Below are 23278 nucleotides of genomic sequence, written 5' to 3'. Positions count from 1 at the left end.
TTGTAGCCAACTGGTGGTTTAACGTTAACTGCATGTTGTGTTAAATGTCGTAGCGGTTAATTTGACCTTGACATTTTTAACCCATTATTCATCATGTTTTTACTGCATCGTGGTAAATTTTACCTCATTGTTGGGTTATTGGCGCTCCCCCTTCTGCAAGCGACCCCACGATGTGGTTATTTCTTACCTCACGCCTGTTAACTTTTAACTACTTGTTTGTTCAAACGCATAACATGATTAGTGGAACTTTAACTTTGTTGGGTCATATTAAACACTAAGTTGAGTTAAACGTATTATCCGGTCATGCGATTTCGAACCAATTGGGTCATTGATTTGGACTCCTACATTTAACTACTCGTTGGGTTGAATTTATTTCAACTCAATTTAACTAAACGCTTTGACCCTATTTGTGTCGGAACACCAGGTTGGGATAAAATATGCACAAATAGGGTTAGGAATATTGGTCTGCAATTTGATGAGTATTGGTCTGCAAATATGATGACAGCCTGAAGATTTGAACTCTGCAACATTCTTAATATTTTATTCTGATGTCTGATAACTACTATATGACATTAGTAATATAGCCTACTTTCTATTGAGGAATTAGGGCTACTAGTAGTCAAAGCCCAGATTTAAATATCCTGGCTATTTGCTACTGACTTAGGTATACTACTAGTGAAAGTCTAGATTTTAATAAATCTTCATACCTAGCATACGTTTTTCTAAAGCAAAATCAGATATATCTGAGATACTTTGAGCCAGCGTGAAAAAAAATAACAAGGATATATCCTTTCACCAAAAATTCGTTTACCGATATTTCTGTGCTGCAAAATTTCCTGCACGAAAGTATCAGCACAAAGGAGGTAGTTGGATTGCTTTCTTCAGTAAAAAGAAGTAGTATTCTTTTGTTTGTCCAGATCTGTTTACAGTTTATATTTTAATATTCAAAATCTACTTCATATTAATATCAAAGTCTAGATTTCATTTCTGTCATATTTTCCGTTTGCCATTTTTCCGTTGCTTATTTATTTTATTTAGGTTTATTTTCCTTTGCAATTAAATTAGTTAAACTATAAATGTAATTAATTATCATTATTGCATTAATTATCTTATAATACAATTATATTAATGGTGGTGAGCTTATCTCCGGGGAGATTTTGTCAACTTTTGCATTAACATAGGTGAGCTTATGTCGGCGACCCGAAAATATACACCAAGTTTTGTAATATAAATATTTTACATAGTGCATATTGAAATATTGTCTTCCACGTAGGCCTACATGTGTAAACTTTCAACGTGAGATTGGTTTTACCAACTCCCTTCCCCCTTTTATACTTGATGAATTGCAACCTCAAACAACAGCATCATTCCTGTAAGTAAATGGAAGGCACATAGCACGTAACCGGACTCCTCTAGTCTACCGTAAGCTTTTCCATTGTCTCAAGATACTGAATCAACACCGGAAAAGTACTTTAGCTCCTACTGGGAATTGATAGCTCCTACTGGGAATTGATAGCTCCTACTGGGAATTGAAACCAGGACCTAAGTGGGGATCGACCGGATTCAGATTCCTCCCCACAAAACTTCGTACCTCGACGAACATTTGTGAATTTTCCTAATATAACCTTGTTTGTCATCGAAATGATTGATATAGCCTAAAAAATATTTAATATCTCTAGCTCTATCATTTTTAATAGGAGGCACTAATTAACAATGCGCTCGCTAGACATACTACTACTACTACTACTACTACTACTACTACTACTACTACTACTACTACTAATAATAATAATAATAATAATAATAATAATAATAATAATATAGTTTTACTCAATATAGTGAACAAATTGGGGATGTGCCTGGATTAAGAATCAGCAAACAACGGTGAAATATCCCAACAATTATGCAGACTGATAGCCATTGACGTGGACATGCATCACCCAATTTCCTAGCTATTTTGTGGGCTTTGTTTTATAATAATAATAATATGATTTTCACAGGCTTGCGCCCACCAATCATGGAACAGTTCTTACATCAACTAATCCTACTCTTGTTGTGGACAGCAAAGAACGCTATGAAAACAAGGCAATATGAAGAATGAAAGACATTGTCTATTTTCCCTTCCCTTTGCTACTTTTGTCTCACTCTGTGCTTCCGCCCGACACTGCAATCCGTTCCACCTGCCTTTCTCCTTGTATGTGACTGATTTTCTTCTATGGCATTCACAGAAATCGATCAAGTTTTTTTTTTTCTCCTTGTCTCTACTTTAGATTTGCAATAACAACATATGAAAGTGTAATTTCATTCTGCTTCTCCACCTGAAGAACGAAATTCAGTGTCACCCTATGAAGAGCAATACAATTAATACCATGTCCGAGGAGCTCTCGAAAGATGTGATAAAATCTGTAACTGATGAACACAGTACCTTACCAAACCTGTCTGTTCATCTGTGTTATTCGTGTGGCAAATAGTATTTGTAACAAAATAGCTTCTGCTTTGCTCATATTCGTTCCATTAGATACCCGCAGAGGGAAGAGTCTCATTCTGCTGGTACCAGTTGTTGATTTTCTCCTATCAATCGTGACAAGGAATATCCGAAACAGATTTGTTCCTTCAATTAGTTACGGTACAATAACGTTACATGCTCGAATAACGTTACGGCGTCGTAACGAAAATTGGTGTTACATCTTGTACCTACCTACATTAAAAGACCAATAATTTTGTTACAGAGAGCTATTTTCGTTACGTTACAGTTACGTTAAGTTATCCACCCCTGGTAGGAATACGTACGAGTCAAGTCGAGATTTAAGCCTGTCTCGACTCGTCTCGAGAAAATGTTGTCTCGACTCGAAAATATGTTTCTCTCTCAACTTGTGTCTCTACACGACAGTTTTTGTTTCAGCTAGACTCGAATTCGAGACCAGACGTCTCGAAATTCGAGTCAATACAAAATATATCATACTTCTATATAGTCAGCATTCAACAAGCAATCGTTCAGCTTTCATTTGGGAGGATGGAAGTCCCAGGCTCCTGAACAACTATGTTACTAGAGTAAATTGAGGAGTGTATTTATCTTACAGTGAACTGCTTTGATTCCAAGTGGCCTAATTCGAAAATTGAAATTTTCCGGGAGTGAAAGTTGAACTTCAATATCTCGTGAACAATCCATATTTCTTTTATGTTGGGAACCAAAGCTATAACTACTGTAGGTAGTTTATTGTTTTATAATATAGTGTTTAAAAATTATTTTATAAAGTGCCTATCTATAGAAGTAAAAGGTACATATAGGTACTAGCTTCGTATCCAAAGAGTCCATTTATTGTAATATACTATGTAAAATAGGGTCGCATTATAATATGTGATGTACCACAAATGTTACATTAATATTATCCTTAACTGGTGATATGTTGTAACACATTAAATCCTCAAAATAGTTGATGAAGCGAATAATCCAGAAGTTATGTGGCCCTATTGCGTTCACGGGAAAGCAAACACAATAATTATAACTACGCTAAGTTACTATAGACTGCCAATTGGTCATTCAGAGAATTTATGAAGTTCACTTTATCGCAATAGTTTTATACAAACTAAATACAGGTTACAGGTAATAGTTTTATACAAACTAGATAATCAAATGTTATTGGTATATTTGAAGTACAATCAAATATCACTTCATTAAATATTAGTTTTAATTAAAAGAATGGAGGTAAAAATTAAATCTAGATTTTGAAAGATTAAGTATTAAGTTTATGCATCCTGTACCGTTCTAAAGTAATAATTGCTGGAATTGGTTTCAAGGCTGTTCCCGAGTGAATACTTTCTTCATAATAATATTAACAATTATAGAAAAAATTTCGAGACATTCGAATCGAGTTGAGATTCTTATGAGCAGTCTCGACTTGAAAATTCGAGTGGAGAGGTACGTTTGTCTCGACTCGTCTCGAATTTTACACAATGTGTCTCGACTCGAATTCGAGTCAAGACGAGGTGAGATTCGAGACATGTCTCGACTCTGGCGCATCCTTAAAATAGGGTCAATTTCAATCCTATCACTTTTGTCAGTGTACCCCTGCAGTGATGTACGTATAAGGTGTCCAAAAAGTCCCGTTCTCCTAGATTTGAGGGTCATACGGGGTAATGTCAATTTAATTTTAGTTTACTTATTTAGTACTCAGTATACTTGAGGTACTTACAAACACGAACTATGTCAGTGGATCTGTATAGGCTCCATCATACTGTACATTCACGTCCTCTTTGAGATCTTGCAAACCTTATGTGTAGTTGTCATTCGAAAGACTTCCTCTACACCTTCCTCACCTGTCTTGTACCTATAATCATCACCAGGTTATAGAAGTATCTTTTGTGGACGTTCTGTTTATTTCGTAAAGACAGTGATTATTTTTTTTTCGATTTATATTATATATATTCTGCGACGCAAATAAGTTCTTTCTTCGATGGGAACTGTTTTTCTTCTCACGCAACAGGACAAAGAAGTATTTATCGTCTATTCATATATATATATTTAGAACGTTGCTTTGTGATGAGAACATTTCAGTGAGAGACGAGGTTTCTCAGTGTTTAACCCCGACTTATTAATATGCAAAGACAATGTTATATGGTCATTTGGAACTGAAATAAGCGTATTCTTCAATCATTTATGGAAATACTGCGATTCGTTGTACACCAAGTGCACGAGCAATCAAGGGAACACTAGCCCTATCACTTTAGTAGCTGAATGTTCCCACAATCAAGTTATCGCCATGTCTTGTACGCCGTGTCCAGTGGACTGAAATTAACGTCAACTCTTTTTTTATATTCTATTTACATTTCCATGCAGGTAATTTAACCTGAATGCTTTTGAGAATGAACTGCCAACATTGGTTCTTCGATCAATGCAGCTCGTATCTCGAACCCCTAAGTTCGAGGAGTGCTACTCCACGTTTCGAGGCAGCGACCACGCATGTCGCGTCAAGCATTAAGTATAATGTTGTGTTAAGGGGTTTACGTTATTAGCTACCAGTCAATGACTTAATCGTGGCTAGCCCCAATCAGTAAGTCCCAGGTTCACACACCTTGTGCTTATAAGTTGTAACGCGTCCTCCAACATTATCATTCCATTTGGTGATCGTCTTCCTATTTTTACTGAGGATTAACGTCAACATTTGAGGATTGTTTGGAACAGCAACTATATTACTTCGTGGGATTATCCCGGTGAATTTCCCCCAGTGCTAATCCCCCAAGTGCATTAGTGGTATGAGAAAAGTTTATCTAGTGGAATCATTATCTTAATCTTCAATCCTAATATCTAAAGTGACAAGGGGCTAAAGTATAATGAGAAAGTAAAGTGTGATTTTATATATTATACATATGCAGTGTTGAGTGTTGTGATTATTTTTTAATCCGTTATTTTTTTTCTTTATATAGTATTTTAATAAATAAGCATAATGTCGTTTAATCTAGTTTGTTTTTGTTGTGTGTATGAATTGTGTCTGTGTGCGTTGTGGTCTGAGTGACCATTTGATCGTCCGTAAGGTTTTCGAGACGAGACATCAGAAACTCTCGGTGCCTAATACTTATCCCATTATTGAGACCAGCAGGCAATTTAAAGATAATTTTGTAATCCCTTTTAGATGATGTCGTTCAATGCCTTACCCAGGTATGTCCAAGTATCCGGAACATACTCATCGGCAGGACCATGGAGGACAGACCGCGGAAAACAGTTATATAAGTAAATGGTACCCGATACCAGGCGATTACGTACCGACGGTGAGAGACATGTGACTTGATTACTTCACACACTGAGTTGCTTGGTGGTGCAAGGTCCTGATTTCCTGAGTTTATTGTGCGTGCTCTGAGATACCCGAACTTACCAGTACGGGAAGTTCTCTGGCACCCTGCACTACTATAGAATAATAGTAACTCTTCCATTTAAATTATTTTATTGATTGCCTGGGGTTTCAATTTCTGTTGGACAGCAAAGCTGTATGACACACTACCTATATGTTCAGGTAAGACCTGAACTGTCACTCTCATTATTATTCAGGGAAGACTTTGTGCTGCCATCGAGGGACAACCACATCACCATGGATGCAGAAAGCTCGCGCATTAGGAGTTTAATTAGAAATTGACAATTTATATTAAATACCGAAGAGAGTTAGTAAGATATTACACAACTAACTTTTAATTGCTTTTCTCTTCTGCAGATCGCAACCATGACTGAGGTTTTACCCCTGGTGGAACTGACTTCTGGAAACAAATGCCCACCTCAAGCTGAAGAGATCACAGTAGAAAGAGTGAAACCATGTAACGGTGCTGGCAATGCCTGTTCTTCTAAGAGGGTTATTTTCCTTGGTATTATTTTTCTTGTGTCAGCAATTTGTGTTGGATATGGGGCATACCTTACATATGAGCGTTCGAAGAAAGACACATGGGAGTATATACCTGAAAATGGCAATTTCATAGATGCTTTCTAAATGCTTCCTTTTGTATATGTATTCCTAAGTATGTACACTAGGAAAAAGGAATTTTTGACATATATATGATTTTGTAAAAGCGCACAAAGATTTGAATAATATTTACATGAATAAATCGTGAACTTGAAACAGCTTCGAATTTCAATTGCAACATTTTCCTGCAATGGTACAGCTAGAAAACTTTACCTTCCATTCAGGAGGAGGTCGGAAGGCGGATTGAATTTTAATGTGCAATAGCAAGACACACAGTCTTGTTTCTCTCTGAAACCTATCATAGTCCTTCAACATTTGACTAGTGTGCAGAGCTCAGAAGTTTTGATTATTTTAACTTATTAGACCTGAGATATTAGGATTCTTAAGGGATAGTAGTATATGCCAGGTGCTACACAAACAAACTAGCAAAATTGTTCGAGGCCGAACAGGGAACTTCTATCTCCAGCATGGTTATCTCTGCGTAGCCATGTCTTAGGAGGGAGCATATTTAGTTGTGTGATAAATTTTCGAGAGGTGCAGAAAATTGATAGCTATGGTAAAATTCGATATTGGGTTCCTGTCAACCCCTGGGTTTGTCTCTCTTCACACGCATCCTTTAAGTATACCGTAGCAAAAAAAAAAAAAAAAAAAAAAACGAATTGCCAACACACAAGATATAAATTTGAAGGAGGTATCTGCATTCTTATTTAATTTAAAAAATCATTGTCATATTTAAAATAACAGCAAAACAATACGAAGTTGTATCTGTAGTAGACACGGTACTTAAACCTTGTATGACCCACTGTCAACTGAGTGAAACAGCGATCACTTAAGTTTTTTCTCCCGATATATATATCGGGTGTTGCAAAATAAGTGTTACAACTCTTGGGAGGTGACTCCTGTCACTGAGACAAGAAAAAAAGTTCTCTTCAATTTTCTGCTATCGGACATAGTTTCAGATCTACAAGGTGCCGAAAGCGTGGGAAAATGACTTTCGGACGCCAATAGTTCGGAAACTATCCAACATAAAGAGGGCGGGTAAAAAATTCACTGAAGAAGTCATACCTGCTCTATTAAATTTTGCATGTTTCACAATCCTACCGTGCACGCGCAAGGGATTCCCCAAAGGAACGTACGGAGTCCCGGATAATCTGTCAAATGAAACTTGGTTAAATGGATATGAATTGATAGGCTTTCTACCAGGTAACAATAATTCGTTTGTCTTAAGTCGTTATCTGGAACGAATACAAAATGGCGGACACCTTTATGCCCGTTGTGTGTGGTTGCATAATCGCCAGGAACGGATGCTGGCCAACAGTGACGTTCTGAGTATTAATTGTAGCGAATTTGTACTCAAATGCTCTAGAAAGACATCTGGAGTGTCGGTAGAGCATAAGAGATGAAGCAGGGTGATTCACATGTGTGGAAACACTTAACGAAAAATGCCCAGAAATGCACTCATACTCAATAAACGTGAGTTCAAAGCGTCGGAAATGTAAGGATTAGCGTCAAGAACATGAAAGCCATTGCCAATTCACCAATAATATTCCCTCAAACCGATGCAATATGATGTGTATGGTTGCATACCAATAAGGATGAGGCCAAGTTCAAATTGTGCAATGGACTCACAAAGAAACTGGGTAAACTAAAGGAATGTCACTAGTGGGATCGCATGATCGATATTGAAATGTGGCCAATGTGTGTATTGATATCAACATGTAGCTAATGGACAAATGTCAACATGTCGCACTACTGCTGGAACACCATCTCACATGCGAAAACTAGGAAAATAACGTTGTACATTCTGCTATTACATCTGGTGCACCTTTTGGTAGAACGTAACTAGAACACGATTGTATCAATGTCCCTCTTTGTTTGGGACATTGTCCCACAGTCGACACATATGGAAAGAAATCTCATAATGCATGGTTCAAATTCTGATAGAGCGTGAAAATAACAAACTTGTATCATGTCACACGTCTTCTGAGACATATGACGTACTCGAAATATAGTAAAATACCTCCAGAAATTCGTATCTTACACACAGTGCATATGCCAAGACAAAGACGAAAATGAACCGATTTGGCACATTTAACACTACAGCTGAAACACCATACATATGGAAAATAAAACGACATGAGAAATAGGAAGACACGTCTCAAGCTCTGATTGTTTACAACTGTGCAGTAGAAGTAACAAAATGAAACACACAAGTATGTCGGGAGGCTGTACAAGAGAGCTTGCCAAACAAAGTGGGTACTCTTCAAAGAAATGAATACAGAGAAAGTGAGGCTCCTTCGAGCCATTGCCAATTCACCAATAATATTCCCTCAAACCGATGCAATATGATGTGCATGGTTGCATACCAATAAGGATGAGGCCAAGTTCAAATTGTGCAATGGACTCACAAAGAAACTGGGTAAACTAAAGGAATGTCACTAGTGGGATCGCATGATCGATATTGAAATGTGACCAATGTGTGTGTTGATATCAACATGTAGCTAATGGACAAATGCCAACATGTCGCACTACTGCCGAGACATCGTCCCACGTGCGAAAAATAGGAAAATAACTACTCGGGTCTTGAATCTGAGGCCGTGGGCTCCCAGTAGGATTGGAAACTGCGACCACGCGAGCAAAAGCGAGCGCTCTAGCCCTGAGGCTTCGAGGGAGCCTCACTTTCTCTGTATTCATTTCTTTGAAGAGTACCCACTTTGTTTGGCAAGCTCTCTTGTACAGCCTCCCGACATACTTGTGTGTTCCATTTTGTTACTTCTACTGCACAGTTGTAAACAATCAGAGCTTTAAGACGTGTCTTCCTATTTCTCATGTTTTATTTTCCATATGTATGGTGTTTCAGCTGTAGTGTTAAATGTTCCAAATCGGTTCATTTTCGTCTTTGTCTTGGCATATGCACTGTGTGTAAGATACGAATTTCTGGAGGTATTTTCCTATATTTCGAGTACGTCATATGTCTCAGAAGACGTGTGACATGATACAAGTTTGTTATTTTCACGCTCTATCAGAATTTGAACCATGCATTATGAGATTTCTTTCCATATGTGTCGACTGTGGGACAATGTCCCAAACAAAGAGGGACATTGATACAATCGTGTTTTAGTTACGTCCTACCAAAAGGTGCACCAGATGTAATAGCAGAATGTACAACGTTATTTTCCTAGTTTTCGCACGTGAGATGGTGTTCCAGCAGTAGTGCGACATGTTGACATTTGTCCATTAGCTACATGTTGATATCAATACACACATTGGCCACATTTCAATATCGATCATGCGATCCCACTAGTGACATTCCTTTAGTTTACCCAGTTTCTTTGTGAGTCCATTGCACAATTTGAACTTGGCCTCATCCTTATTGGTATGCAACCATACACATCATATTGCATCGGTTTGAGGGAATATTATTGGTGAATTGGCAATGGCTTTCATGTTCTTGACGCTAATCCTTACATTTCCGACGCTTTGAACTCACGTTTATTGAGTATGAGTGCATTTCTGGGCATTTTTCGTTAAGTGTTTCCACACATGTGAATCACCCTGCTTCATCTCTTATGCTCTACCGACACTCCAGATGTCTTTCTAGAGCATTTGAGTACAAATTCGCTACAATTAATACTCAGAACGTCACTGTTGGCCAGCATCCGTTCCTGGCGATTATGCAACCACACACAACGGGCATAAAGGTGTCCGCCATTTTGTATTCGTTCCAGATAACGACTTAAGACAAACGAATTATTGTTACCTGGTAGAAAGCCTATCAATTCATATCCATTTAACCAAGTTTCATTTGACAGATTATCCGGGACTCCGTACGTTCCTTTGGGGAATCCCTTGCGCGTGCACGGTAGGATTGTGAAACATGCAAAATTTAATAGAGCAGGTATGACTTCTTCAGTGAATTTTTTACCCGCCCTCTTTATGTTGGATAGTTTCCGAACTATTGGCGTCCGAAAGTCATTTTCCCACGCTTTCGGCACCTTGTAGATCTGAAACTATGTCCGATAGCAGAAAATTGAAGAGAACTTTTTTTCTTGTCTCAGTGACAGGAGTCACCTCCCAAGAGTTGTAACACTTATTTTGCAACACCCGATATATATATATATATATATATATATATATATATATATATATATATATATATATATATATATATATATATATATATATATTAGTGTGCCCCTTATTTTGGGTAATTTTGTGTTGCGATACGCACACCCCCCAAATGTATTCTATGTGACCATAGACACGCATTGGTGAAATAACAGCTCTCTACGAGAACGTTTACCCGTGCCGACTTAACGACAAAGTCATGAAATTACGTTTCCACCTTGTAATATAGTTTAGAATTTCCAACCGTGAACGGAGAAACTAAAGAGACAGAGAAACGAAACTTCGCATGAAACAACTAGAGAAAGGGCGACATCAGATCGTGTATTAACAAACATGACCGGATGAGCAGTGTTGCCAACCCAAGAGTAAGTTGCGTTTTTGTAAATGAAATGACCTAAATTGAATATCATCGTTGGAAGCAGCAATAAAAATAAAGACAACACAGATGGTAATCGCAGGTCAGTGTTGCAAACTTATCGATAAATAACGTGTAATATGTGTTGGAGCACACACTGAGTGAGATACTAACTTTTTGTACACCTTAAATCAGATATTGACAACAACTATTTTCGCTGACTATATGTCTAGAATGATCCGCTGAACAGAGTTGCCATCAAGAGAAGGAAAAAATGAGTTTGGAAAACATACAATAACTCGGAAAGCTCACTAATGCTTAATGCTTGAAAACCTATAATGCAAGACCGTAGAGAATGAGGTGTAGAACCGTGGTTATGTGCGATTGATAACTCGTGTACTGACAGACATATTCGGTATCTTAGTAAAGCAGTGAACTAAGGTTTGTGAAAGATGGCAACGCTGGCGAGAAGCTTTTTTACTCTTAATGTCATCATGGTTATCAGCGTCATCAAAAGGCCACGAGTACATAAACCCATGCAAATTGAACGCTGTTTTCATATCTTAACCAGTTTGTTAGGATTCCAACCCGCTGTGCAGCGTTGCCACCCTTCACAAACCTTACATGCCAGCTTTTACAAGATATCGTATATCTCCGCCAGTTATAGATCTCACATAACCACGGTTCTATTTCTCATGCTCTACCGTCCTGCATTATGGGTTTTAAAGCATACAGCACTAGTGACTTTTCAGAGTTATTGTATGTTTTCCAAACTCAATTTTTCTCTTCTGTTGATGGCAACACTGTTCAGCAGATCCTTCTAGATTTAGAGTCATCGCAAACAGTTTTTGTAAGTATCTGATTTCAGGTGTACAAAAGGTTAGTTCCTCACTCCCTGTGTGCGCCAATACATATTACACGTTATTTCTCGATAAGTTTGCAACCCTGATCTGCGATTGCCATCTGTGTTGTCTTTATTTTTATTGCTGCTTCCAGCGATGATATTCAATTTAGGTTATTCCATTTACAAAAACGCAACTTACTCTTGGGTTGGCAACACTGCTCATCCGGTGATGTTTGTTAATACACGATCTGATGTCGCCCTTTCTCTAGTTGCTTCATGCGAAGTTTCGTTTCTCTGACTCTTTTAGTTACTCCGTTATCACGGTAGGAAATTCTAAATTATATTACAAGGTGGAAACGTAATTTCATGATTTTGTCGTTAAGTCGGCACGGGTAAACGTTCTCGTAGAGAGCTGTTATTTCACCAATGCGTGTCTATGGTCACATAGAATAAATTTGGGGGGGGGTGCGTATCCCAACACGAAACTACCCAAAATTAGGGACACCCCAATATATATATATATATATATATATATATATATATATATATATATATATATATATATATATATAGATAGATAGATAGATAGATAGATAGATAGATAGATACATAGATAGATAGATAGATAGATAGATAGATAGATAGTCGGATACCCAGGATTTTCTGTGGGAGGTGCACCATAACTACCAGAATAGCTAGTCTTATTGAAACTCTTCAAAGTGACATATGACGGAGGGGGGTATTTTAAAGAGGGTGGCAAGTGATGTGTAGAAAAAAATGTTGTTCCCTCTTCCCGCCTTTTGTTTTCTTCCCTACTTGCCAAATGTTATTTTGCTTTGCTTGTTGAATCTTTTTCCTTCAACCTTCAGAAAATTGACTTAAACGGTTGGTTTTGCTAAACTCCTCTTTCTTTTAAACTCCAAATGGAAGGATGACAGCAGAAAATATCGGAAAACGTTGCTCTTTTCACTTCTAGGTTCTCAATTTAGATACTTTATATTTACAACGAAGGGGGATGCACGTCCACCGGTGCACCCCCTAAATCCATATATATGCCTTATTTTATTTTCCATAAACCACTTTAAACAACTGAAATCAACTCGAAGCTAAATTTAATTTCATGTAAGTTACAAAAGATTCTGGAAGTGATCCCCTTGCACTTGAAGATACAGTTTCACACATTTCTGCATGTTCTTGAAGACGTTGTGCAGAACATTGGGAGTGATGTTTTGAGTGTGACGTGTCAGTGGAGCTTTGAGCTCTTGTATGGTGTGCGGATTGCCTTCATAGGCCTTTCCCTTCAACGTACTCCATACGAAGTAATCCAGTGAGACAAGTCGGGTGAACGCGGAGGCCAGAGTCCTCGAGAGATGATGCGGTCAATGAAGATGTCCTGTAAAAACCTTATCGTCTTGTGGGCGGTGTGTGAAGTCGCCCTTTTCTGTTGGAACCGGGCATTCTCAATTTCGTCCTCATTCAGTTTACCTTGGAAGGGCTCCAGAATGCATGCTCACTACCGTTCTGCATTTGTGGTGTCCTGAAAGAAGATGGGCCAAATGATGCATTTACGAGTCACGGCGCACCAAACACCAACCTTTTGTTCATGGAGTGGGGACACATGAAATTCGTGCGGATTCTCCGTATTCCACACACGACTATTCTGGCTGTTAATGTAACCGGAGAGATGAAATCATGCCTCATCAATGAAAAAAACGTTTTGTCAAGAATCCCCTCACCATCGTCCTGCAGGAGGAACAGGAACCAGTTGTGAAAGTTCACACTCGCCGGACGATCGGTTTCTCTCAGTTCATGCACGACCGAAATTTTTCACGGATATATAGAGAGTGACTTCCGGAGAATCTTGTGAGCGGAATCCACGGACACGTGGGCCTGCTGAGCTAGTCATCTATCCGATTTCTTTGTACTTTGCAGCATCACAGTTTGCACCTCCGCCACCTTCTCTGCGGATGTGGCTGTGGATGGCCTAGGTGATTTTGGAGCATTATGAACGCTTCCGGTCTTTCGAAACTTGATGATGAGGTTCCGTACAGTATTGCGGTTAGGCATCTTCACTCCTGGGACCTTTGCTGTAAATGCAGCTTCTGCATGCTGATGTAAACGTGTCTCCATTGCGGAACACATGCTCCACAAGAAACAGTATTTGTTCAATCGTCAGCATGATGATTTGGATCACAATGACGTAACACGAGACGTTGTTCTTCAATCAAACCATGCCTGTGAACAAATACAAATACCTGGTCATATAGGGTTCAAATATGCTTCAAATATGTTAAACAATGAAAAATGTTTTATTAGTAATTGACAATCGTATCAGTCATCAATCAGCACACCACACAGTGGCACTGCATAGTTACTTTCTGAACACCCGGTATATATATAAGTGCATATAATGAAAAGAATAACATACAACAGCACAATACGCTTCAAGTGTTGATTATAGAAATCGTTCGTGTCATTTTTCTTGTTTTTTGTTGAACAGTTGAAACATAATAAATAATATTTACGTAACTTGGTTAGCTTTGATAAAGATGGAATAAAAGTTTTGTAATCCATTCGATAACAACTTGAAAAAAACACTCCAGGTTCATACGTGGAATGAAGATAAATATTATGAGGAAGTTTTTCTTTGTTGCTTATTGTCAGATAATGATTCGGAGATGACGTTAATAATAAGTTCCACTCGCCATTATCTCAGCGCCAGGTAAGGACGATAAACAAAAACTCTAACTCAAATGGATATTAAATGGTTATCCTTTTAAGCATTCGATTTTCAATACGGGTGCACCTATGTAGCTCCCGACCTTCTTAATTGCAAGATTCCACTCGTATATCCAGAATTCGCTTATTTGTTTATTTATTCACTAAAGTTAAGCTTCCGTTTTCAGCAATAAGATTAAACGAGACGTGGATCTAGAGATTAGGGTGGAATCAAAACTACTGCAATAGGTTCAGTTCTCTCTCACCAAGAATTGAACCTGCAACCGCGTGCAACAAGAGCGAATGCGCTAGCCACTAGAACTGGCGGGAAGGGACATGCAAACTTTGCGTTGAAACGGGACGTTGAACTCCAATCAGTCTAAGGTATTACTCCAATATTCAGTAGTTGGTGGTGTGAAAGCAAGAATATTTCGGATATGGTATCAAATATACTCAAAATGATTTACTGTATCCCTTTTAAGTATGCGTGATTTTCTAAAGGAATAACGGGTAGTCCGACCAGAAAAAGAAACCCACCGTTATCGAATGTATAACTAAGTTGAAAAGCAATCATTATACTTGTCTCGAAACAGGAACTCAACTTTCTGAGAACGGGACATGAGCGCTGAGTAGAGGAGTCCTCACTTCTGAATCCAGGGTCCGTGGTTCAATTTCAGGCTATTTGTGTTCGTGGTGGGCAACACAGATTCAACTGATTATCTCGGAGTTCCCCAATTTCCTTCCTCATTAACATTCCATGAATTATTTCACAATCATTAAATTTCATTAACCATCCGGCTTCTTTAGGCTAAATATCATAATCGCGGGATGAAAAATAAAAATGTCATTTCAATACATTTCAAAACTACGAGGGATGATCAAAAAATGGTTACAAAAGCCTATTATGACTTATGCGCAAGATATAGCTGTAAGACAAACGCACCAGATGATAGAGAGTACATAGAGAAAAATCCGTTCTCCGGACAGCGGCATATTGTACAAATATACGGTATCCTCTTGCTTACTATTGAAATCAGTACGAAGCATACGTTATCCATATGCTACATAGGCACTGCCCTTAGGTGTTACATCATGCCGTTGCAGGATGTCGGACATCTAACAGTTTTCCGTATATCACATGCATATACTTATGTTACCTTCGTCAGCTATATGTTATATACGTCCATTTGTATGTGAGGTCCTGACAGCCTTCCTTGTTTCATACTGAAAGTACATAAATATGGGACACTTATACATAAAGTATTATCAAACATGCGTTTTCAGTTATACGTCTGCTGTACGTTAACACCAAAATCTATAGGAATGATGCATGCCACCTATCTTTTTAAGTACGCCACCTACATTTTTTTCCCTCAGTGTACTCGACAATAATCCTCGATGTAATCACAGTTTTTATTCATCCGCTTTTCACAGCGGGATACCGAGTTGTCTGTACCATTTGCATAGAAATCCTCAGGTAGAAGTTTTTACATAATCAATGCTGGATACTGCTGGCCGCCCATTTTTTGCTTTAGAAGAGGGAAAAAAGGTTAATGTTAATTTGGATACGTCAGGACAGTAGAAGGGTTGATTTAGTCGTTCTAATCGTAACTTCAGTGGTTGAAACATTGGGTCTACCGCTGTGCCCATGGTTGTCACTAACAATATTGGTCCATCTTTGTCTGCAAGAAACGACATCACTCCTCTAAATTTTGCTTTGAAATTTAGCCCTTCCCATACACCCTTAAACTCTGCCTATGAATGTCAGAAGGTGTAGTGTTCCTGGCCCACAAAAACGGCACCACTGTCCTCACTTCTACTCTAGACCGACTTTCCAGAGGAGTAATCATTTTTAGTGTATGCTTCTCAAGTGTACATGATAACTATCCGTAGTTTTCAAAACCTTCAAACATACAGACATGATATTAATCTACAAATAAATGTTCGTTAAGTTACAATGAATAATATAAACGTTTTATGCTAACTAACTTTTTGTTAATTCCCCATATAAGAAGCTATAATCTAAATTTAATACCCTTAACTATGTTTGTCATTAATTAAATCCAAGCTGATTATTACGTACCGTGATCACGAAAAAAGTATAATAATAATAATAATAATAATAATAACAATAATAATAATAATAATAATAATTATTATTATTATTATTATTATTATTAGTAGTAGTAGTAGTAGTAGTAGTAGTAGTAGTAGTTGTGGTAGTAGTAGTAGTAGTAGTAGTAGTAGTAGTAGTAGTAGTAGTAGCAGTATAAGAAATAGTCTCGTATTTGTTTTAAAAATTATGTTTCATCAGCAGTAATTATAGAAAGCATAACCGCATTAAAACTCAAATAATAATAATACAAAAACTAAGGATACATAAGAAAGATATGTCCGCTACCTACTTGGTGGTTAAATAGTTAGCGCTACTATCTTTGGAGCGTAAGACCTGGGTTCCATTTTCGATAACAATTTACGTTATCTTACATTATTTTGTAGGTCGCTTAATAATGACGTTAAATTTCAAAACGGCTAAACAAAGAAAAGAAAAAAAAACGCGTATCTAATATTAATAAAATAGTTTGTTGTGTATATGTCTGTCTGTGTGCAGCTTGGGGACCAGACGATTGGACCGCGAGTTACCAAAGTTTGGTCACCGGTACCTTTATCCAAACTGTAGACCAAGAGGAAGAATTTTTTTTTAAAATTCAAACCAGAGGAATCTCAGGGGTAGCGTTTACTGGGACATGTAGAGGTAGTAGAAAATGACCGATAGTAGTATCAAATTCATAGAGTTTGCGGTAGCTGAGAACAATGATGAAACTCCTACCGCATTAAGATCCAAATGCACCCTATTCGGCTGTGGGTCGGGGGTCACCCGCGGGGGATATGGAAACATGTAAATATAAACAAAAATGACCGACATTGGTGTCAAATCCATATTTTTCGTAGTCGCTGCTATCAATGGTGACACTTCCATTGAGAATGACTTTCAAATTCAGCAACCATTGTATGTGGGCAGAGGGTCTCCTGCGAAGGGGTTACCGAAACATGTAAAAAATAATCCAAAAATGACCGATATTAGTGCTAAAACCATAGTTTTCGCGGTCGCTGAGATGAATGGTGATACACCCCGCAGGTGTAGACTTCCAAATACGGCCCTTATCGACTGGGGGCCAGAGGCGTTTTTTTTCGAAATTCGAACCAAGGGGTCTCAGTGGGCGTTTACCGGGATTTGTAAACGTAGTAAAAATGACAGATATTTTCCCTTCGTTATTTAGTTTGTCTACATAGATATTTTATCTGACCCATGCGAAGAATGGGTATTTCAGATAGTGTTAAATTAAGATTAAAATTGAGTTATGTCTAGCGAGTAAATATTTTAAACAGCGGTTGTTTATCTGTACCGTCAAAATGGTTTTAATCCTACAGATGTTTTTTTTTTCTAACTAGCATAGTTGTAACGCGAATGAAAAGTATTCATAAAGTAAAATTCGAACAAGATATTACTATCAATTGTAACCAAATGATTCAGCTATTCAGCATTTAGTGAAGCTAAAAACAAAACAAAACAAAAAAAAAGAACAAAAAAAAACTAATGTCGATTCCCAAGTACACCTTTCTGCTTACGCAGTGACTACTGTGTGCTTTTTGGAAACACGCTGTCATGGGTACTCTTTACGGTGGAAGACCATTAAAATACGCACTCGTTACGCTGAGCCTGATTCTACTTTAAAACGAAATCATATTTTACAATCGAATTTATTTATTTATTTTGTTTACGTCATTATAGCAAAACAGGACAAAAGAAAAATAATACTAGTTTACATCACCACAAAATAATAAAATAAAATAAGAAAGCAGAGTCAAAAAGTCAGTTACCAGCAAAGATCTTTTTCTGTGTATATTTCAAGTTAGATCTTTTCTTCCATTGTATAAGAAACAGATTAATAATTCCAAATAGAGAAATATTTTACATTGAAGGAATAATGGAATAATGTACTTACGGTTCGTGCTTCGTTGCGTACAGCACTAATGACACTCTTCTCTTGTATCTCGTCGGAGAAAAAATGAAGTGTTAATTTCTAAATTTATACATGCCACTGATCGTAATTCCAGGAAACATTATTTGAATAATTTCCTCATATATCTTTTTCACTGTGCAGCAAAAGTTAGTTTCAATATTAATTAGCGAAAATAGATACAGAAAATGTAAACGATACCACGTAAAATAAAATAACACGCATTTACTGAAACCACTTCGTGTAAGATTTCTTTTTTATTAAACATTTCGATGATATGGGACAATAAACCACGGCAGTAGTAAAAAAATCGAATTCCTTGGCATGTTCTATAGTTCTGCAGCCCCCGAGATTGTCACTTCCTTACACGCATTACAAGTAATCCAAAATGTCACTTCCTCGAAACGAACAAAGAAAAAACTCAAAATACCTTAATAACATACACATTCATTGTAAACAGAGCTACTGTGTGAGATCTGCTTAACTGCGAACTTTCTTATATTGCCTTTTTTAATCGCTTGTATAGTTATGTGACACTTGTTCTCCAGTCATCACCTGAAAGAGAAATGAAAGGTAAAATTTATACCAATCAGGGACAGTTCACAATATTTTCTGCATCGCATCAATTATCTTGCATATAGATCTAAAGACTTCTCACTGCCTTTTTTGATTTGCATGAGAAAGTAATTCTAGTGCTACCATTACTTCCTACGTTTTTGAATTATGATATGTTGAAGGCATACGCTTCGTATTCACGCGTCTCTTGAGAGTTGAACTTATTTACTCAATTTCAATAATAAGCACTATCAAGGAACGAAGAATGACTCTCATTTTTTAATGAAAACTTTTAAATCTTCATTTTATTTTGTTGAGCATTATTGCATGCTAGAAGAAATTAAAAAATATACAACATAAAGTTTTTGATTTGTCAACGATGATTAATAATGAAAAGTCAAATTGATAGTTTGCTAATTTGCCGATTAAACAAATAAAGTCGGTTAAAAATTTCCTGAAACTCTCATTAAAGAGACAATACTAACAAGATTTAATAAATTTCCAACTACACCTTGACTACTGATTAACAAAACAAAATATAAAATCGCCAAACACACACACACACAAAGTATGTAATCACTTAATCGTATTGAAACACCTTCGGAAGAGAATTCCTTCTTTTTTGTGAGTAAAAATATTTAATATTCCTCTTTATAAAACAGTGCATTATACTTGTAAAGATGAGAGCAAAAAAATGTTTCTATAAAATGATACAAACATGCATAACAAGTGATATAACACTCGTCATAGCGGACATAACCACCATGTTTTTTGAAAAAGTGAAAAGAATGTATAGTATGGATAAGGCGGAATCTAAAATCTTCCGAAGATATAGGCTGCCGAAAAAGACCGAAAACAAAATGTAAAGCCACGTAGTTTGAAAACTATAGGATCTGCCACAATTGGTCCAAGATACAACTTAGGAGATACTTATGTGTTTATTTTAAATATCTCAGTTTCATAATACTTAACGAATTGGGTAATGGAATAGAGTACTAATGTACGACTATTTAATATATTACAGTTTTAAGAACTAATGATAATGTTCAAATAGATGACATTTAAAATCATTTAATTTGTATGTTGTAATCAAAACTTTCTTATATCGATTTTCGCTTTCATGTAGTAGCCAATATCATTTTCACTAGTTTTGGAACCATACACAACATATTTTATTTCAAAGAAAATATTTCGATAAAAGCATGGAACCAACTTTCGATTTTAAAATATATTTTTGTTACGTTTTTAATAATGCATTTACAAACTAGTTCCTGTTTTATGATAAAAAAAATACAGAATCATGTTATCTCTTAGGTTTTGACATTTTAAACTGAAAATGAAATGAAATGCATTGAAAATTTTCAGTTTAACATGCAACGGATATGCCCTTACGGCTAAGGGAGAATGGAAGGCGGGAGCTAATGGAAGCACTCCTACAACACCCACGAACCCGATGTTGTCCACCACAAACTTACTTAAATCGAACCAGGGATCCCTTTGCACCAGAGGTATGTGCTATACCCCAGATCTACGTGCCTCCTACCATCTGAAATATTTATGATCATAATTGTTTAATAAGAACTAACAGTTGGAATCTACTTTGGTATTAGATAATGCAAACGTACGCCAAATGCAAATCTTATCGTTTAACTGACATATAATTCAACCCTAGTATTTCTTTTGACGATGGCTTCTCTAGCGTTTAGGTACATGTGACATCAGTTTAGACTTCCACACATGCTTTACGTAAGTGCCGGAGGCCTTATAGAGCGACTGTGTCTGTCCGTTCGTCTGTAGAGAGATAAGAGAGCAAAACAATAGGAAATATTGGGATGCAGTCCGGATCCAGGGCAATTAACGCGAGCACAGACTGCTATCCAATATAAACCCTCACAGGTGAGGTCCTTCCCCACCAGGCCATAGCGCTTCCTTTAGAAATGAATTACAGAAGCACGTCAGTGGTCCCTTCTACATTCGCTGTAGTGCCATTGTCTTATCACATAAAACTCATGAATTAAGGATTAAAATAATGATTGCAAATGTTAGATGATGTGATGGAAATTTGTCACATATTACACAGATCTAAAACCCAAATTTTCATTTGATAAAAGTGTCTATCTTCACGCATTTTTTGGAGGATGCTGAACCCGAAAATGAAGTATGATTTTCTCCATCAAGTACAGTTCTATTTTTCAAAACCATATAACATAATAGCAGGTGTGTGGCATGCCTATATGTAAATAATAGACATGGAAAGTGTAGTGTTTGTTCTTTTGTCTTCAACGTTTGGTAATATGTTAAACAATAAATACAATAACATAAAATAACGTAAAATGCAATACAAATACGAACTAACATATACTAAAATAAATTATAATAATAAATTCAATCGACTGATAGTTTTTCTTCTAAGGATTTCCATGTTGAACAATACCATATATATATAAGTCCACACACATATCAGAGTGGCAGAGTACACAATCATTTCAACATTTTTTTTTTGTAAAGTTCTGCATGTGCGCTTCCGTGTATAGGATGCTTCAGATGAATCACGATGTATCATTCAGCAGTAGTCCGCTAGAATATTCACGTTCGACCTACCTAAATATATACGTTCCACCTCCTTGATATCTTGGTGGAGCCGTTAACCTTGTTCTTCACTGACGTTCCCCAAGTTTTCCGGAAAATATTTCACACGCGAGTGTGAGCATTGAACCTTTAGACTCATCCTGGAGTCTTTTGCTCAAAAACTCATGCAACATATTTTCCATAATACTTCTGTAGTTAGGACTCTTCACCTTACCAACAAACTTCCCTAAAACATCCTTGAAACAATTCCAGGCTTCGTTCTCCTTCTCATTGATGGTCAGAACAAATTTTGCACCTGCGAAAAGTTTTCTGATGTCTGGACCTACAAAGATCCCATCTTTCAGCTTGTCGTCACTTAAGCCAGGAAACACGGAGCATAGGTACTTGAAACATGCACATGCTTCAATGGGAGACTTTACGAATTGTAGCAGGATTTTGTCAGAAGGAACCAAACTGTATCTAATGACATTCTTTTCGCCTGGTAACAGATAATCTTGACGGCCTGCATTTTTTCTATCAGTGAGAAATTATGGTACGATTATCCCATAAGCACAAAAAGCAAGGAAACTTTCTGTACCAAAATTGCTGACCCAGCAGCATGGTGATTACTTTTAAGTTTTCGCAGATCAATCACGTATGCTCACTATAACAAATTATGTCGAGAAGTAATGCAAAATTGTCGTATATTTCTTCTAAATGTGCCGAATGACCAAGTGGCACTGAGGCATATGTATTTTCATTGTGCAATAAAATGGCCTTCAGATTTCTCTTCGAAGAGTCAAAATAAAGCACAAAATCTGTTTCGCGATGTCGATACCATGAAAAATGTGCCTGATTGTTAGAATCTTTTTGTTTTAAGTCGGGGGCCAAGTAACTGAGCAGCATCTTTTGAAAGTCCAAGATCTCGCACTAAGTCGTTCAACTCCTGTTGTGAAAAAAAAAAAAAAAAAATGCTGTTCGTTGTTTAAATTGTCTGGTTTGAAAGCACTGTTTGATTCATGCTTTTCAGCGTTGGAATCCCCCCCAATGTTTCCAAATCAATTCTTCCAAGTGATCAGGGAGATGATGAACTGGCAATTCCGGACCGTGTGGTACCGGATGAATAGCAGACTCAAGATTAGGGTAGTTAATGAGCTTCTGGATTTGGGAATTATAATCTTCAAAATCACAGGTACAAAAGTAACATTTATCCCCATGGTGTTTTTGCTCCCTCTACATCATTGGGATATAAAATTAAACTATTTTGCTTCTCGTTTGTACACTCATCAGTTAAAAAAATCGACAGCTAACGCCTTGCAGCTAGGCCACCCAATACACACATTCTTATCCCATTATCGTGACTGGTAAAGAGATCCCATCTCTCTCCACCTTTCTTCTCTCCCATATTAAAATTATCAAACAACGTGAGCTCGATTCTAATTTCAAACTACACATTCTAATTATTATTATTATTATTATTATTATTATTATTATTAGTAGTAGTAGTAGTAGTAGTAGTATTTTATTATTATTATTATTATTATTGTTTTTATTATTAACATTAATTGCCCGCTTCAATGGGCTAAATTGATAAAAAATAATAATATGCTCCGTTATTCAGTCACTTTTTATATTACTAAAG

General features: G+C 37.0%; 1 protein-coding gene and 1 long non-coding RNA gene across 2 annotated transcripts in view; one reads left to right on the top strand and one right to left on the bottom strand.

Moving 5' to 3' along the window:
- The window catches only part of LOC145674492 (uncharacterized), a 306129-nt gene extending 299545 nt beyond the window's left edge, over window positions 1-6584 (top strand). Inside the window, exon 3 of the long non-coding RNA XR_014128955.1 lies at window positions 6204-6584. This is a non-coding gene — a long non-coding RNA (uncharacterized LOC145674492). The remainder of the gene's footprint in view (window positions 1-6203) is intronic.
- The window catches only part of LOC145674491 (uncharacterized), an 87472-nt gene that overhangs the window by 59391 nt on the left and 4803 nt on the right, over window positions 1-23278 (bottom strand). Inside the window, exon 2 of the mRNA XM_081744620.1 lies at window positions 18499-19068. Within this exon, the coding sequence (XP_081600746.1) occupies window positions 19040-19068 (29 nt within the window). The 3' untranslated portion in view covers window positions 18499-19039. The remainder of the gene's footprint in view (window positions 1-18498; window positions 19069-23278) is intronic.

The sequence above is a fragment of the Thermobia domestica genome, chromosome 17 (genome assembly GCF_964235325.1).
Source record: "Thermobia domestica chromosome 17, izTheDome1.hap1.1, whole genome shotgun sequence".
In the NCBI taxonomy this organism is placed as follows: Eukaryota; Metazoa; Arthropoda; class Insecta; order Zygentoma; family Lepismatidae; genus Thermobia; species Thermobia domestica.
Note: the sequence above shows the minus strand (reverse complement) of the source record. Positions and strands in the feature narration are given on the sequence as shown.